General features: G+C 35.2%; 2 protein-coding genes and 1 pseudogene across 2 annotated transcripts; all 3 read left to right on the top strand.

Moving 5' to 3' along the window:
* Positions 1 to 1,551: 1,551 nt before the first annotated feature.
* LOC148196073 (cytochrome P450 76T24-like) lies at positions 1,552 to 3,814 on the top strand. Its single transcript, XM_088094728.1, has 2 exons — positions 1,552 to 2,486; positions 3,104 to 3,814. The coding sequence occupies exons 1-2, from the start codon at positions 1,593 to 1,595 to the stop codon at positions 3,704 to 3,706; spliced, it is 1,497 nt and encodes a 498-aa protein (XP_087950854.1). The 5' UTR covers positions 1,552 to 1,592; the 3' UTR covers positions 3,707 to 3,814.
* A 6,716-nt stretch (positions 3,815 to 10,530) lies between these two features.
* Positions 10,531 to 11,150, top strand: LOC148196074 (cytochrome P450 monooxygenase 76AD131 pseudogene; annotated as a pseudogene).
* Positions 11,151 to 15,703: 4,553 nt separating this feature from the next.
* LOC148196075 (uncharacterized) lies at positions 15,704 to 17,020 on the top strand. Its single transcript, XM_088094263.1, has 2 exons — positions 15,704 to 16,343; positions 16,413 to 17,020. Exons 1-2 carry the CDS (start codon positions 15,704 to 15,706, stop codon positions 17,018 to 17,020), a joined length of 1,248 nt encoding a protein of 415 aa, XP_087950389.1.
* The last annotated feature ends 1,377 nt before the right edge of the window (positions 17,021 to 18,397 follow it).

Here is an 18,397-nt window from a genome sequence, read left to right on the forward strand (position 1 = left end):
GCTCACCCTTGCTTTTGTGTTGTGTGCTGATTGTGTATGTTTTTCCTTTGCGATGATCATCCACTTGGATGGGAGCAGATGTTGTTGAGGAGATACCTTTGCAGCAAGTACTGGAGGATTTCTAAATTTAAGTTGGTGTTATTTTGAAATACTCTAAACTGTTTAAGTTTTAAGTTTTGTCCTTTATGTGGATGACTGTAATATCAACTACGGAACTACTATTCTACTATGATTGTTCTCTTTATTGGAATGATGACGTCTTTATTATATAAGTTGTTATATATTTGAGGATGTTACAATCGATCTAATATGTTTTTCACATATTCCATTGGTACATATTAGATCGAAATAACCGATTTAATATGTGTTTCAAAATCGATTTAATATACTTATTTTGTACTATTATATTTTGAGGTATTTTTATTTAATGGGTTTAATTTTGAGTATTAATCTTATGATGCAGCATAAATTGGTGTTTGGAACTGTTGTTGGATATTTAAGGGTCATATTATCTCTTTTTTTTTTTCAGCAAGTTTAAGAAAGGGTCAACCTCTTTTAATTTTGTCACATTGCTAAATGGGAAATAAGGTGTCAATTGCTATAAGATCCCAACTAGTCAGTTTTAAAGGGATATCATTGTCAGTCTTAATGTGGCATCATTGTAAGATAATAAGTACGTGAAAATAAAGGGAATGGCAAAGACAAATGTTGACAAAGAACTTATCAGAACATCAGATTTTAAACATTAATTTTCGGGATTAACTTCATCGAAATGTCACCAAATTTTGAGTTTTACGTTTACATACTCTAGAGGTTGCAAAATGACAATAACTCTCAATCTCCAAACCTACACAAATATAAACTCCAAACAAAATTGAGAAGAAGAAAGAAAAATGGAGAAAAGAGTAATGACATAAACACAAGGCCAGTGTACTGCGAAGGGATGAGGAGGTAGCCTTATGTCTTAGAGCTTAGGCCTCATGGGAGCGGAGTGATCCCCAGAGTGTCCTTGTACAAACTGCTGAGGAAAATCAACTATTCCTTCCTCAAGGTTTAGAAACGTATGTTAAGACAAAATTGTCTAAAAGAAAGACTAAGATCGTCTACAACATCTCTCTGGTTTTGAAAAGGACTTTGTGAAAATGATGTTTAAAGGATGAATGTTCGGATTGAATCTGTGTAGCACTTCGAGGTAATACAAATTTTAAGATTTTGATTTTCTATGTCTGAAAGGAAATTGATGGTTAAATGAACGTATGTGAATAAAGTTTATGTAAATAAATAAGATTTTTATATAAACCTTATAATGATAGTAACTTTTTATATAAACTAAATTGAAAGTAAATCCTTCTCAAACTTCCACTCTTTTTTTCCTTAAGGGCTCCTAATTTTATTACGGAATTGTTGCATAAAAATGAATCTGATAAAGTAAAGCGAATTCTGAACAGTAATAATTTTTTTGTCAAATAGCAGGACACGTTTCCACATGTATTTCAGTATATATTTTGTTAGGTGAATTTAAGCTTTGAATAACTCTCAGTGTCTCAAGAATCAGTCTCTCATTTTCCAGTGCACACAAGAGAAGCAAAACAATGGAGTACCTTCTTCCACTTCTTCTTCTAATCACCATACTGTGTGTAACCATTCATGTACTCATCTCAACCTTCAAACCGATGAAAACCTCAAAGTACCCTCCAGGGCCTTACCCTTTTCCCATCATAGGAAACATCTTGGAGCTTCGAAACCTGCCACACAGAAAACTTGCCGAGCTTTCCCAAATTTATGGTCCTATAATGAGTCTCAAGCTTGGTAGCATTACCACCATAGTCATTTCCTCTCCACATCTTGCCAGAGAAGTACTGCAAACAAAAGATCAAATCTTTTCCAACAGGACAATCCCAGATGCTGTTCGAGCTCTTGACCATCACTCAAATTCCGTTGCATGGCTTCCACCTTCAGAACAATGGAGGATCCTTAGGAGGGCTTGTGTTACCAAAGTGTTACATTCTAAGCAGCTTGATTCTACAGAAGCTATTCGCCAAAGTAAGGTGAAAGAGTTGATGAATTATGTCAAGGAAAAATGTGAGAAAGGTGAAGCCTTGGATATTGGTGAGGCTTCCTTCACAACTGTGCTTAATTCCATATCAAACACTTTCTTCTCAATGGATTTAGCTAATTACGCTTCTGACAAGTCTCAAGAGTTCAAGGACATCCTTTCGGGCATCATGGAAGAAACTGGAAGGCCTAATGTTGTTGACTTTTTTCCAATCTTTCGCATGCTTGATCCACAGGGTGTTAGGAGAAGAATGAATGGTTACTTTGGAAAGTTAATTGCGATTTTTGATGGACTCATAGAAGAAAGATTGCGTTTAAGGGCATTAGAAAATGAAGACAAGGCATGCAAGGACGTGTTGGATTCTGTGTTGGAACTCATGCTTGAAGACAACTCAAAACTGACTCGTTCCCATGTTCTGCACCTGTTTGTAGTAAGTATACGTATATTTTTACAATAAATGCTATTTTGACACTCTTAGGCTTTAATAAAATTCATGATGTACGTTTGAAGTTAAATGTCATAAAAGATTATTAAGCTATATTTTCAATCAACTCAACCTAATTAACATTTTGAAAATATTTCTTAAATCTTACTAAAGTGAATTTTAACCCTTAATCAACTCTAGAAATTCAATTTATAAATTCACCTTATTTTTAATTTTATTCAATATGAGAATTCTAATATGTAAATTTCACGTTAAGACATATATATATATATATATATATATATATATATATATATATTTCACATTAATTACGGTTCGATATAAAGATACAATAGACCAGACTAATAATAAATTTAGTAAAATAGGTTTTGGATTATTTTTGATACCATCTAAAAAATAAAATTTAAATTCAATTCAACTTGCAAGATTTAATTTCAATTTACTTATATACATAAATTTTTCTTATTTTTATTTTTATGCAACGTGAGAAGTTCAACCATTCGTAAGTTATATAATAGAGTCTCTGCGGGTTAATAAAAAATGTCTTAAATCTTGTAAATTACATATCTCTTATCCTATATGACTTGACTTATTGATGTCAGGATTTATTTGTGGCTGGGATAGACACAACGTCAAGCTCAATAGAATGGGTGATGGCTGAGTTGCTCGATAATCCAGAAAAACTAGAGAAAGTTAGAAAAGAGATTCAAACCCTTGGCAAAGGTGAACAACTAAAAGAATCAGATATCTCAAAGCTTCCTTACTTGCAAGCAGTGGTTAAGGAAAGCTTTCGTATACATCCACCCGGCCCATTGTTAGTGCCACACAAGCCAGAAGTTGATGTTGAAATAGGTAGCTTCATGGTGCCTAGAAGTGCACAAATTCTTATCAATACATGGGCTATGGGAAGGGATTCAAGGATTTGGACAAACCCAAATGAATTTAGACCCGAAAGATTCTTTGAAAGTGACATTGATTTTAAAGGGAAGGATTTTGAGCTGATACCTTTTGGAGCTGGAAGAAGGATCTGTCCTGGGTTACCATTGGCTTTTAGAACTATTCACCTTGTGTTGGCCTCTCTTCTATGCAATTATGATTGGAAGCTCAAGGATGGAGAAAAATATGAGAAAATGGATATGCAAGAGAAATCTGGGTTGATCTCGCACAAGGCTCAACCTCTCTTGATCATTCCCATCCAAGCATAAGATCAAGAACATTATATAATAAGTATTATTATAAACTGAATTTGTTCCAATCTATTCTTGTCAGTTATCTTTGAGTGTTACTTCCCTATCTTTTCTTTCTTTCGTCTATTCTCTCTTCTCTTATATGATAATCCAAGTTGTTATGATTGCCTTCACCATTTCTTTTCTTCTCCACAACTCAAAATTCCACCATAGTCGCACTCTATAAAGCTTGGACACACCTCATAAATGATGTGTTTTATGTCTGATATATATCAAATACCGACACTCAATACATATAGATAAAGTGTCTAATTTGAAAAACTTTTTTTTTTCTTTGACCTGATTCCAAATAATAATAATGTCATAAATTTGTAAACTTATTACATAAATTTCAATTATAATTATAATTATATTATATAAACACTACTTTTCACTTTTTAAATATTAAATAGAGGGTTTATTAGGACTGTTAATTATGGAACTCACTTTCAAATCAAGTAGTAGCTCTGCAGATTTCTAGGACTGTTACACATGCAAAAGGTCAGCAGAAACAACTTTTCCCAACCTATTTCTGATGATTGGATGTAATACCTGTATGACACCCTGAATAAGAAGATAAATGAGAGAGCTTGTAAAAGGGATGTCGACTAATTACAAAGTAGAAGATATATGTTGATGACTTAATGCTTGCAAAGTTGGCGCCTGTACTAGTTCACAATCTTAAGAGATGATTTCCCTGACAAGCCAATCCAAACTAGGATAAGAGAGGTACAAAATGTGGAAAGATGGGAGAGCTTTGGCGGAGGGAAACCAATGGTACTATTACTACAGCAGAAGGACATAGAATAGAGTCACTGACAATGGGTATTGGAAACCAACGGGAATGGAAGTGCCAGTGGTTTCAAGCTCAAACAGCAAGACAGTTAGTATTAAGAAATATTTTTGTTTTTCATGTAGGAGAAGGTGCTACGTACTGGCATTAAAATCAATTGGATAATGCAAGAATATCGTCTATCAGATTATGCTTCCTCTACCAGATCATCCAAAAGAAAACCTCAACCAAAATCAGTTAGTACACATTCATATACACTCGTCACAATGAGCACGTGCGCCAATCTGATATTCAGAGGATGCAAATTGGGACTAAGGTTCAATCACTACCCATGAAAAACTCACACCCATCCACTCAAACACCATTCAGGAAAGATAAAACACAAGAATAAAACCTTGGTCAGCAATGTCCTAGATTTGAGCTTTAACGATCTTGTGATCGATGTGGACATGGAGTCAAGCTAAATTCATTCCTCGCAAACCTCGTTACAATCTGCGCTCCCCACTGCATAGTCACCAAACAACAACACCTTGAAGACTAGTCTATCTTTTCATGTTTTGCAAAATCTATGGGAAGCCTATTTTCATGGCGAAGAGAATCTCTTCACTAGTACAAAAATCGCATAAAACGGTGCTTTTGGACTTTTAATAACAAACTCGAGATCGACATCATATCGGAAGACGTTAAGGTAACGTCAAATTATATAGAGGCCGACATCAACTGTTTACTGAACACGTTGGCCAATATAGAAGTCGATGTCTAATATGTGACTAAATGAACAATGCTCAGTTGGATGTAAAGGAGGATTTGACGTCAATTGAAAAGGGGGTGAGACGTAAAACTGATGTCGAATTTATCCCCACGCAGACGGCAATATGTATATCTACACTGCTCAGTTGGATGTAAAGGAGGATTTGACGTCCACTGAAGGGAGTGAGACGTAACATTGACGTCGAATATAGCTAATGGGGCCGACGTCAACCTCACTGAGCCACAGAGGAGCTCGCCCATCGGTGCTTTTCTATGGTTGGCCATTGGAAGGGGTTTAACATCATTCAGTGTATAGGACGACGTCAACATACATATATTAAGGTCGTTGAGTATATAGGCCGACGTTAAATTCTGTTTTTTTTAAAAAAATTGGTTCGTTTTTTCTCATTTAACCATACTTGAAATATACAAACCAATTTTCCAATTCATATATTTGTAGAATTAATCAATTCACAGTTTAAACCATATCAAAAGTAAAACTAAAAGTTAAAGTTAAACCTAATCCTATCGTCAAAACAAAAAGAACTTAAAGGGTTTTTTTTAAATTGTTTCGTTTTCGCTCATTTAACCAAACCTGAAATACATAAATCATTTTTCCAATTCATATATGCACAAAATTCATCAATTCATAGTTTAAATCATATCAAAAGTAAAACTAAAAGCTAAAGCTAAAGCTGATGCTATGATCAAAACAAAAAGAACTTAATGGAAAAACCTAAAGCTAAAGCTAATGAAAATGTTGATTCAAATATCCTGCCTATTTTTGTCTAACCTTCCCTATTATGACATCTGTCAATGAAGAGGAATTGTGGAACTGCTGCAAAATCAAGGAAAACCTTTATTATTATATTCATTCTAAACGTTGAAAAGTTTATTGAGATTTGTAAGATTCCCAATGTAAGTTTTTACCTCAGTCCAATCTGCTTTGATTCTTGGTCGAATGATTGTCTTCATCCATGACATGATGTAGTAGCCACATGCCCAGGAATCTATCTACTTGTTACATTAAACATGTGAAAGAATATAGTCAAATGTAATGATTTAAATTTGACTATGAAAATTAATAAGTTAAAGATCAACGAATTTCAACTTTAGGATATATAATTTCAATCTGTTGTGCTCTAGGCCTACCCACAACTCTAAACAAATTTGAAACATTTGAAACATTTGAATGATAAATTAATATATTAATATCATAATAAATTGATATGAATGAATGTAATACTTAAGTTTATAACAAGAACTTCAAATCCGATTTCATCTTCATTTGAAGAGAACAAAACTATACAACTTGTGTTTTTTTTGGAATGATCACCATCATTTGCTAATGGCCCCTAGCATGTACCAACAACTAGTGAGTCTATTAATTAAATTTTGATAAAAGTTGACAATATTGAGTAACACATACACATCAATGTGTGGTCCGATATACAACTCTCTTTTAGACTCAGTCATCCATGTTTGCATATTTGATTGTCTCGAATCTAATGTATTTCTAGATGGTTGAATGGTCTGAGGTTCAAGAAAGTCAAACATTGTGCCCGACCTTGTTCCACTATGATGGTGTCCATGTACCTATAACAATAAAGTTAAGTATATTTATTAAAAATTAATAATACTAATATTCAAAAAGTGAAAGAACAATTTTTAAAAACTTAAATGCATCATAGTTGTATGCATGAAATGTTCACCATTATGTCTCCACCAACTACCTCTAGTGCATCATTTAAAGCAATATACAATGGCACATGACACTCGAGGTCAAATGTTCTTAATTCCCACTACAACTCTACCGGTCCTTTATTCAACTTATGTAATTTCTTCATCAATATGGCTAGAGGATCATCATCATCTTCTGCTTCCTCATGATCTTCATGATTTAAAGGATGAGCCATTTTCTTCGCCGACGTCATGCACCATTTCCTCTAAATGATCACTCATCCATTCGTCGACATAATATGAACCTCTTAACATTGTTGGCTTATATAATACTTCTTATGCCAAGTCCAAACTGTAACACCCCTTCTCGGAGTGTCACAAAATTTTTTTCAACATGCTTAATTACATTTAAAGACACAATATTTTATATCGAAAAATAATAAGGTCAGAATTTTAAAGAGTAATTATTAGATTACCAACCGAACCTTAAAAGCTGTTTAAAATTACAAACCACAACATTTCATAATTTAAAATACATATTTAAAAGTCCCAATTATTTTTCCCAACGCATCCTCGCTCTAAACGTCTTCGGCTTCACCTGAAACATCGTCTACTCCCGTATAAGGACACAAGTTATACGATCATCATAGGCACACAAGTAGGGTGAGCTAACTAAAAATATAAAAATATAGATTATAGATAAACTTACATCTTTTTAATATCTAATAATATCATTAATGTATTAAAGATTGTTTTATCTTCTTGTTAATTATCGCGTAAAATCAGATAATCGAAATAATTAAACACGAGTCCTCCTCCACGTGTAGCTTCGGATATGACTCGTTCCTAATCTGTCACACGTAAATATATCTCGGTTTGTATCATTCACACTCATCTAATAATCTTATAACAAAACTGGTCCCTCATATAGACCACGGATAAGAGTCGTCCTCTACACGCAGCTTCGGACATCTCTCCCCTATTCTTCAAGGTCTTACGAGTAAAAACATTGGTCAGTAGCATCCATTCACCATGCACAATACTCGGCACGAGTAAGAAACCTACGGCAAGACATTTATATTCCCTTGAAAGAGGAAAATGACAAGACTCGAATCCACCTATCGCCTTACACACGCAAAAGGAATTTTTCCTTTTAACTACCGAGATAAAGCATAAATCTTCCCTTGATAAAACTAGATAATCATCCAAGGCTATTCTATTAATCTCAAGAAACCATCCATATGACAATTCACGTTAAATCCAAAAATCCAATCCAAGATCGTTTGTTGTCAATTATGACCTTTGCTCAATGTTTTACTCGTAACTCTCTCTACAGAACTCCAAATGAGTTGATTCTAGTTTTGTTGGATTCTAGACTCAAATATCTTTCCTTGGGCACCAAACTCGTAATTTTTAGATCACAGGGTTAGCTGTAGTAAAAATTTTAGAATTATCTTTTTAATCACGTTTTTTTTCTGTATTTTAAGCTATGACATTTGTTGACTATTTTGCTCATTACTCTCTCTACCAAACTCCAAATGAGATTATTCTTTTTGGGTTGGACAGTAGACTCAGAGTTCTATCTAATGACCATAAATTCGTAAATTTTGAAGTAGTGAGCTAATTATAGTTAATTTTTATTTTTATTTTTATTTTTATTTTAATCAATGTTTTTTTTATTCTTCCTAGATGGTTTTATTTTAATCTCTTTTGCTCAAGTTTCAATAGTGAAGATGTGTCATACTTTTCATTATTGCATGGTTAAAAGAAATTAGGGAGGTAAAGCATGAGTCTCTTAAGAAGTAATTGTGTCAAGGTTGCAGTATTCATTCAAATCAAAATACTTTCTTACAACATAATATGATAGAGATTTAAGCTTTTAATAAAATGAATCCTACAGAGGACACCGAACATTAGACTTCTCTCTATTTTTAGCAAAAGATACCATGTCATATTATAAAAATAAAATGATGGTGTCTTAGATATAAGAAGATAAAAATGAAATAAGCCTAGCAAGATTCTTTATTTTCTTTAATATTATAAGTATGAAATTTAAATTAAATGGCTTTGAAAAGGTTACAGCACATTGATGTAAATGGAATAAAGAAAATGGTTCTTTATTCAACATCATAGACCATTTCACGTTTGGACAAGTGAGTGATAAAAATAAAGTTGTTCCATCTATGACAAACCAAATGAAAGAAGACAAAGTAAGCTACTCCAATTTATGAATAAGAGTAATAATTCATCCATGCTAGATGTCCTATATTATAAATAAAATCTGCAGCCTTTAGATATAATAATAATAGATAGATAGATAGTATGGATGATTTGAATTTGTGACAGTAAAAGATAAAACGAAGATGATGAGTATAAAACTAAATAAATAAAAAAACTAAGAATAAAGATAAAATACCAACAAACAAAAACATTCTGCAACTTTGAAAAGAGAAAATGCTCACGGTTTTACAGCTCACATGCACTGAATTGTTTTTCTATAATAGTGTGATCCCAAGTAAAAGAATTTCAAGTAAAAACAATTAAACAATAATACACAAAGAGATAAGCATACAAGGAAACTAAGTTCCATTTTCAGTGGCCAATATAACAAGTGGTAAACAAAAGAATTTAAAGTGACAGAAAGTCACATGGTTTAACTGGGATGACTATCTTTCCTTTCTACTTCGGGTATAGTGTATAGCCAACGGTTACTAATTGTTAACCCTTCGGTCACTACCACAACAATGGTCAATCAGGCCATCATCCACTGAATCAACTAAGGTCAACCACATTAAATGGTGTTGGGCCATAATTGGGTCAACACTTAAAGTATTATTGGGCCAATAGTCCAGCAAAAGATAAAATAATCAAAGATATCTGATTAAAGATATAAAGTCGTTACTAACTGGATCTCCAGGTAAGGTTGTTTTTATTTGATCTATGAAACACTTATAAATACACTTATAAGGCCAAAGGCGAGGTACATTCAACTCAGACTTCACTACGTTCTACTGAGTTCGCAATACTCAATTACAATAAATACAAAACATTCATTTGTGAGCAAAAGCTCCTTTAACAGACGCCTAACTTGAGCGTCGGAGTGCCTTTGCAGGTATTTCCCCCCTCAGTCAAGATTGAATATAGATGCAAAGATTTAGTAGATAAAGTTTTATTTTAACGGCTTTACATAGTAATATATTAAGGATATTTAATTTCTTTTTCATTCATATAATATTAAGGGATTTGAGATTTATTTAAGTTAAAGATTTTTTTTTTAATTTATGCTTATATAAATGATATCAGAGTTAAGTTTTAATGATTATTAAGTAATCTGATCAGATATTAGTGAGATCTAGATGAAATGTTACATTTGGTCAAGGCAATTTTAGTGCATATAAATGGATGAAGTTAAGTGTTTTAATTTGTTATTAAATTAACTTAGTGTTGGTAAACTTTTATTCATTGTTTAGGATGTTATAACGGGAAAGTGTTTGTACGGGTCGTTGAGAATTTGCTATTGACAACGATGACATGATAAAAGCTAAAGATTTACATATACAAAACAAAAATATAAACCTTGATGGATTACGTCAAGGAAAGACGTGAGAAAGGTGAAGCCTTGGATATTGGTGAGGCTTCCTTCACAACTGTGCTTAATTCCATATCAAACACTTTCTTCTCAATGGATTTAGCTCACTACGCTTCTGACAAGTCTCAAGAGTTCAAGGACATCATTTGGGGCATCATGGAAGAAGCTGGAAGGCCTAATGTTGTTGACTTTTTTCCAATCTTTCGCATGCTTGATCCACAGGGTGTTCGGAGAAGAATGAATGGTTACTTTGAAAAATTAACTGCGTTTTTTGATGAACTCGTAGAAGAAAGATTGCGTTTAAGGGCATTAGAAAATGAAGCCAAGGCATGCAAGGACGTGTTGGATTCTGTGTTGGAACTCATGCTTGATGACAATTCACAAGTGACTCGCACTCATGTTCTGCATTTGTTTCTAGTGAGTGTGCGTGTTTGTGTAAAATTTTTATGTGATGTTGTATTATTTTACTAATTGGCCACATATGTCAGGATTTATTTGTGGCTGGAGTAGACACAACATCAAGCTTTATACAATGGGCTATGGCTGAGATTATATGTGTAGTGAAAATACTCTTGAAACCCTGTATTCAGCATGCAGATGGATTAAAATAAGTGAATGAGTAGTAAAACCTTGTCATTTTTAACCCTTTTACTTTTGCGTAATTTTGTTATACTAAAATTTTTTAAATTCTAGGATGACCTCTTCTTTCACCTTATTTTCCTTAGTAGCTATGTGTCCTCTTGTTCAATTTATATTTTACTTGTCACTAAAAACACAAGGCACTAGTGCAGTCAAGGGAAACGACATCGGTTATTTTCGATCATAGGCAGTGATTCCTCAACCGAGGCATATACAGGCGAGACAAACAGGGGTAGGATTTCGCCTCGGTTCCTATTGAACCGAGGCAGTATCTCGGACTCTACTGCCTCGGTTGGGACCTGAACCAAGGCAGTAGAGTGATTTTTACCAGTCCATAGAGGGCTTTTAGCAAACCCTAAATATAAAATCAGAATAGGAGAAGGATTGCGTCGTGAATCAAAACCTACAGAAAAAGGGAACCAAAATCATTCACCTAAATCACTAGCCTCATGTGAGCACAGAGAACCCAAAAATCCCCAAACGAAACCCTCGCCGCCAAACGCAGAAGCTCTCGCCACGCCACCCTAAACCCTTGTCGCAGGCGAGATCCACCAGTAGTCGCCAACTGCCGCCAACGAAAGTGAGATCATGTCTGAGTCGTCCCTCCAACAGTGTCGCTGATACGCGGGGACCAAGGCTAATTAGTTTAGTATAGTATTTCTTTTACTTTTATTAAAAACATGTGTAAAAGGTGTTAGGCATGTGCTAGATAGGAGGGACTTTTAGTCCTATATATAGACATGCCACCACCTATTGTAAGGTACTTTTGAGAATAATGAATTAAACTTTCTGTAGAGAGAACTCCAGAATTTAATTCCCTTGAAAGTCAAGGGTAGAGAATCCCAAAGGATCTCCTCTAGCCACCTTCCATCTCACGTTATCCTTCTCTCATTTTCCATTATCCGAATCTCTCTCCTCCGTAGCATCATATCACGCCAGTTTCACCAATTGCTAGCTTCCTCGTGGCTTTCATCAGGTCTACTGCCACGCGTACCTTTTTCATCACGAGATACCATCAGCATCGATTCCATATCCTCAGTTCGCGTCCGCACCTAAGTTTTCTCTCTCGAAAGCTCTTCAACCACAACCTCATCCTCATCATCGCTGAACCTTCACCGAACATCATCAGGAGCCTAGGTTTTCTTCCGCCTCTAGGTTATTTCTCAGATTTCCTTCAGTTCCATCGGTCAGATCTTCTTCTCCATCCTTCAAATCTGCTTCCGCTTCGAACCCTAAGTTTTCAACCGAACAAACCTCGAATCTATGGTTTGTTCATGGCTGTTCATCTTCGACTCCAAATCCTAGGGTTCTCGAGTAAATTTGGTTCTTCCGCTGTTTCTCGGATTTTCATCTCGATCGAATCCAGATTTCTCGTCGTTTCCGGATTTAGCTCAAGCCGTCAGCTATCATGTGGTATTCAGAGCCTAGGTTAGGCGCGTCCGCTTGAGCTAAGTATCTCGTTTCTCTCTGATCTGAGTTACTCTTCGTCGATTCTCAAATTTTTTCTGTCTCGATCTGTTCTCTGTTCTTGAGATTCAATCTGTGCGTTTGGTTTTTTTCAAATTATTTGTGTTGTTCATTATGATTCCTTCTCTGTCTTGTGTTGATTCATGTGTTTTTGGTCTTGATCTGTTCATTAGGTTTCTGCTTGAGTCATTTCTTGTATGCTAACCTTGTTTTGGTTGTGTCTTTCATCATCTTAATCGGTTCAAATTTTTGTTGAGTCATTTTCATTGATGAATCATATTCTGTCATGTTTACAGTCATGTTTAATTGCTTAAAATGTCATAAATTTTGTGTTCAAAGCTGTGTTGAGTTTTTTCTGAGATTCTGGAATATATGATCAGTGGCTATACACCATATGAGCTATGATACCTTCATTGTGAGCTCGGGTGCATGCAAAAGTGACCGTAATCTCAGATTTAACGTACTGTTGAGGTGTATTTTGATTTGCGTTTATTGTCATGGTCAATACATATTATTTTGGTGATAAAATGCTTGAATGAGTTCGTATCAGGTGCACATCACTTAAGCCATGAATTGCTGAAGCAAATAGCTTGATGGCACCTTGTGAAAACTCCAATAGTATCAAAGTTGCAGTTGACCGATCTGCATTGTCTTGTTTGAGTCTAGTTTTTTTTTTTTTTTGTTTTAAAAATCTGTTCTGGCATATAGATCATGCTGGAAATCTTGCATTAACTTCCTTGTGTCGTGTTTAAGCTTCAAATTGCTGTTTTAAAGTCATTTTCATCAATAATTTGTCAATTGACTCCATAAAACTTAAAACTGGTGGTGTAGTTGAGCTGTTTGATTGCATAATTGGCTATTGCAAGTTCAATTTTCGAATTACTACTTTCTGCATCCAACTTCAGAGCAAAACAAGTTGTTTTGATATTTCAAACATGATGCAATAGCTTAATTCGAGTTATATCAGCCTTTGTGCAATTTCACCTTTGAAACCCCAAATTTTAAGTTCAAATTTTTTGTACAAGTTGGAACTGCAGTGCTGAATTTTCTTGTGAATTAGATCATTTCAAGAGGACTGGATTGTAGCAATAGCAAGGATCTGTGATAAAAAAAAAAAAATATACAGAAAGATGAATATGATATATTCAATGTAAAAAGCTTTTCAGACCTGTACAATCCAGTTGAAACCAATTTCAAAACAGATTTCAGATTTAAACATATACACTGGTTTCTTTGTGGCATTCCATTTAACAGTTTTGAAAATTCAGTTCTGGACGCTGCATGTGAATTCAGTTTCAACTTGCTGTGGGTTTTGATTTTCTTGCTTTAAAAATCTGTTCTAGCTCTATTCATTAAGTTCCATTTGAGTGCTCACTTTGATCAAAAGCTTTGTTTCTTGCTTGTCATTTGTTGGTTATCTAGTTTTGTCTCTCACATGTTAATCATGTTCTGCTGAATCATAATTGGATCTTTTATTTGCTTTATTAATCTGATCTCAAGTCAGTTGCTCTGCTGTTTTTGTCATTCCATTACCTTGTTTATCTTAGCCATTTTCCTGATTGAGAAATCTGATTCCGTTCTGGTTTTTGGGATTTGAAAGAAGGTAAGTGTGAATGGTAGCATATTAGGTGGTGGTGATCCACAGGATTCTCTGGCCTAGACTGAAAATTTCTCTTTTAAACTTTTCATTTGAGTGTTTTAAATTTTTAAAGAGAAACCTCAGTGCTGTGAGCTTTGAAAAGAAATTGGAGTAATTACATTGGATCAGCTGTGCTTTATTTCAACTGCAATCACTGTTGTTTTCAGTTGATTACTGATTGCCTGTAATTAGGTGAATATTACTGAAGAAACCAGAGGCAGAAACACTTCTTGTGGGAGTGTTGAACTGAAGGGAGTTATTTACTTTAATTGCTTCTGATTGTTTACATTGCTTTGGTTTAAAATTGTTCATTATGGACTGCATGAACTGCTGATTTAGTGTGAATTTTCTGTGTAGTTTGGGAAAAGCAATATTGATGGTACTGTAGCATATTGTACATTGTGAGCTATTTCAGTCAAGACAGTAGCAACCATCTGAACTAAAGGGAGTTTCTTTTATCTCAAACTGTTTTTGATATGCTTAAATTGTGTAGTATGGCCTGCAATTGTTAGGATTAAAATTGTTTAATTGTTGATTGGTTGGAATTCAGTTTGTGCAGGAGTATAATTCTGAGTGGAAAGCTTGGGAAGCTTGTGCAGCCAAGAGAAAAGGAGTGGACAAGCTAGTTTCTTGATTTAGGCCGAGAATTGAAAGGAATATTTGGCCTCTGGAAGATTTCGTGCAAGATGAAGAAGTGGCAATAGGAACCTTTCTCTGCATCAAGTGTACAAACCAAGAAAGGGAAGGCTCATTTAAGTGTAACTCCCCTCTTCCAATATATTTAGTTATCAGTTCTCTGAGCCAGCTTTGTACATTTGTGATAATAGAGTGAACCCAAGAGCTAGGAGACCCCAAAGTTATCCAGAAGCAATAAGTCTAAGTGCGTATAAGGCTTTGAAGAAAAACATGCAGCAATGAACTGTTTGGACCAGACCGTGCAGCTATTTGAATCTTTTGTAATTGTTTTCTTCATTTTTTGATGTGTAATAGGCTGATAGGCTAGCTTTCTTTTAGTTTCAATTTTTTTTTTTTTGTAAAAGGCCTTTTAAAAAGTCCAAGTATTTGGAAGAGTCCTTGGTGCTCTTTCAATTCTTGGCAACTTTTCTTGATTGTTTGAACTTTAATTTGTGTTCACGTTTAGAGGTGATTTAGGCTAAAAGGGATTAAACTCTAAGCCTTTTCACATTAGAGTCCGAATAGTTGTCTTTTAGTGTTTAATTGTTGTGATTGTTGTGAGTTGTGTCCTTTGATTTTAAAAGTGATTTTAGTTTAAAGGGTAACTAGTAGTAACCTAAGACATTTCTGGCAAGGCAAGACTTGGTACTTAAGCAGTCTTCATGACTCACCTCTCTTACCTGGGACTTGTCTAAGTGTGAATCTTATATATCTTTTACACTAGAAAAACTTTTAGAAACAAAGATGTTTTGTTATTCATACAAGTCTTCTAGGAATTTTAATTTTGATAAGCAACTTAGTTACAAAGGAATCAAAAGAGAACATGATAAAGCTAGAAGGAAGTCTTGTTCATCTTATGAATTTGATAGGATTGAAGATGATTTGTATAAAAAAGCTAGTGAAAATATTCCATTCTTTGGTGATGATATTGGTGCATTAACATACCTAGCTTGGGAAAAGGAAATTAATGACATGCATTCATTCATGGTGAGAAAAAGTAAATATGAATCCTTCTATTCTAAAGATGATGAATCTTATATTCTTAATCTTTACACTTCTAGTTTTAAAAAGCATGCAAGAGAGTGGTGGGATGATAGGCAATATCATGTTGAGATAGGTAGACAATATCCCATTCATGATTGGAATGAATTGAAAGCTTGTATGAGAAGAAAGTTTGTGCCTCGAGAAATTGAAAGGAACTTAGAACTTATGAGAGAGCTTATTAGAAAAGGTGAGTCATTCATTCAAAATTTAAGTGGATTCTCCCGTAGGGAAAGTGAGTTTCTAGAAAAACTTAGGAGGCTATGGGAAGAGACAAGCAAACATAGAATTGAGAGATTAAAAAGAGAAAAACAAAAGCAAGAAGTAAGAGAAAAAAGAGAGATAGAGAAAAGAGAAATAGAGAGAAGAGAAAAAGAGAGAAAGAGAAGAGAAGAAGAGAAAAGAAGAGAGCAAGAGAGAAGAGAAGAGGAAGAAAACGAGAGAAGAAAAGAGGAAGAAAGAGAGAAAAGAGATGAGGAAGAAAGGGAAGAAGAGAAAAGAAGAGAGAAAGAGAGAAAAGAAACACTTAGAGAAAAAAAGGAAGAAGTTGAAAGGATAGAAATGGAAGAAAAGAAACCAAAGCAACTAAGGGCAACATCTCCTCCTACATTAGAAGTTAAACTCTTAAGGGGAGGTTTTCTATTCTCTCACTTTTCTCCATTTATATTTGAATTTTCCAAAGTTCACTTTTCTTTCAAAGAATTGGCCACTCCATCTTTAAAAATGTTATCACTTTCAACACATGCAAATTTCCAACTTGGGTTATGGTTATCTTTATGGTTACCAATAACTCAAGATACAAATAAAATTTCAAATGAAGAAAGGTTTCTTTGTTATATTAAAATTAAAAATTTCAAAATTTGGAAACCTTCTTCTACACATATTCTTTTATATATCTTATTGGGTCAAAGAAAACTAATTAGAGATATGTTTGATGCTTATTGCAGATGGATATTTGACCCCGGAGGAACCCTTATGACGCTAACAAAAATAAGTCTTCAAAAGCACCATCAGATTTGAGGACAAATCCTTTCCAAGGGGGAGGGGATGATACGCGGGGACCAAGGCTAATTAGTTTAGTACAATATTTCTTTTACTTTTATTAAAAACATGTGTAAAAGGTGTTAGGCATGTGCTAGATAGGAGGGACTTTTAGTCCTATATATAGACATGCCACCACCTATTGTAAGGTACTTTTGAGAATAATGAATTAAACTTTCTGTAGAGAGAACTCCAGAATTTAATTCCCTTGAAAGTCAAGGGTAGAGAATCCCAAAGGATCTCCTCTAGCCACCTTCCATCTCACGTTATCCTTCTCTCATTTTCCATTATCCGAATCTCTCTCCTCCGTAGCATCATATCACGCCAGTTTCACCAATTGCTAGCTTCCTCGTGGCTTTCATCAGGTCTACTGCCACGCGTACCTTTTTCATCACGAGATACCATCAGCATCGATTCCATATCCTCAGTTCGCGTCCGCACCTAAGTTTTCTCTCTCGAAAGCTCTTCAACCACAACCTCATCCTCATCATCGCTGAACCTTCACCGAACATCATCAGGAGCCTAGGTTTTCTTCCGCCTCTAGGTTATTTCTCAGATTTCCTTCAGTTCCATCGGTCAGATCTTCTTCTCCATCCTTCAAATCTGCTTCCGCTTCGAACCCTAAGTTTTCAACCGAACAAACCTCGAATCTATGGTTTGTTCATGGCTGTTCATCTTCGACTCCAAATCCTAGGGTTCTCGAGTAAATTTGGTTCTTCCGCTGTTTCTCGGATTTTCATCTCGATCGAATCCAGATTTCTCGTCGTTTCCGGATTTAGCTCAAGCCGTCAGCTATCAGTCGCCAATCCCGTAAAAGCCCCAAATCGAAACCCTAAATTGCTAGACGTCGCTGCTGCCACCTCCACGAACAGGGACCGTCACGCCGCAGAGACGAAGTCGCGCCGGCTGCCCCTCCCTACGCGAAACCGAAAAGAAAGAAGGGAAGAAGAGAGCCTCCCCTCTCTTGCCAAAGACGAACCCAAAACAAAAAAGAAGAAGAAGAAGAAGAAGAACGGCCCATGCGCCACGGCGAGCCACCACGAACGTCGCCTGGTCGCGCCATCTCCACACCGTTGTCTCCTCCATCTCGAGTCTATTGCCCTTGCACGAGCCAAATATAACATCCATGATGGGGTTATCCGCAAGAAGAAGAAGAAGGACTAATATCAAGGAAGAAAATAATGAAGGCCAAGAGTTTTCAAAATGAAATATGATTAGGGTAAATTACCCCTTTCGGACGTAGACTAACATATTGGAAAATTACAGAACCTTTCTGCCTTGGTTGGTCAGAGAACTAAGGCAGTAGGGCAATTGATAGGCTGTCGTTGAAGCTATCAAATTAATACTACTTTTCAA

The sequence above is a fragment of the Vigna umbellata genome, chromosome 7 (genome assembly GCF_029865625.1).
Source record: "Vigna umbellata cultivar VRB3 chromosome 7, Vumbellata_1.0, whole genome shotgun sequence".
Lineage (NCBI taxonomy): Eukaryota > Viridiplantae > Streptophyta > Magnoliopsida > Fabales > Fabaceae > Vigna > Vigna umbellata.

What these genes read in the sequence shown, in the direction of transcription:
- LOC148196073 (XM_088094728.1), top strand. Translation starts at nt 1,593, where the DNA reads ATGGAGTACCTTCTTCCACTTCTTCTTCTAATCACCATACTGTGTGTA. An exon ending in ATGTTCTGCACCTGTTTGTA is followed by an intron (nt 2,487 to 3,103) that starts GTAAGTATACGT and finishes TATTGATGTCAG; the next exon opens with GATTTATTTGTGGCTGGGAT.
- LOC148196075 (XM_088094263.1), top strand. Translation starts at nt 15,704, where the DNA reads ATGTTTTGTTATTCATACAAGTCTTCTAGGAATTTTAATTTTGATAAG. An exon ending in AGTAAGAGAAAAAAGAGAGA is followed by an intron (nt 16,344 to 16,412) that starts TAGAGAAAAGAG and finishes AAAGAAGAGAGC; the next exon opens with AAGAGAGAAGAGAAGAGGAA.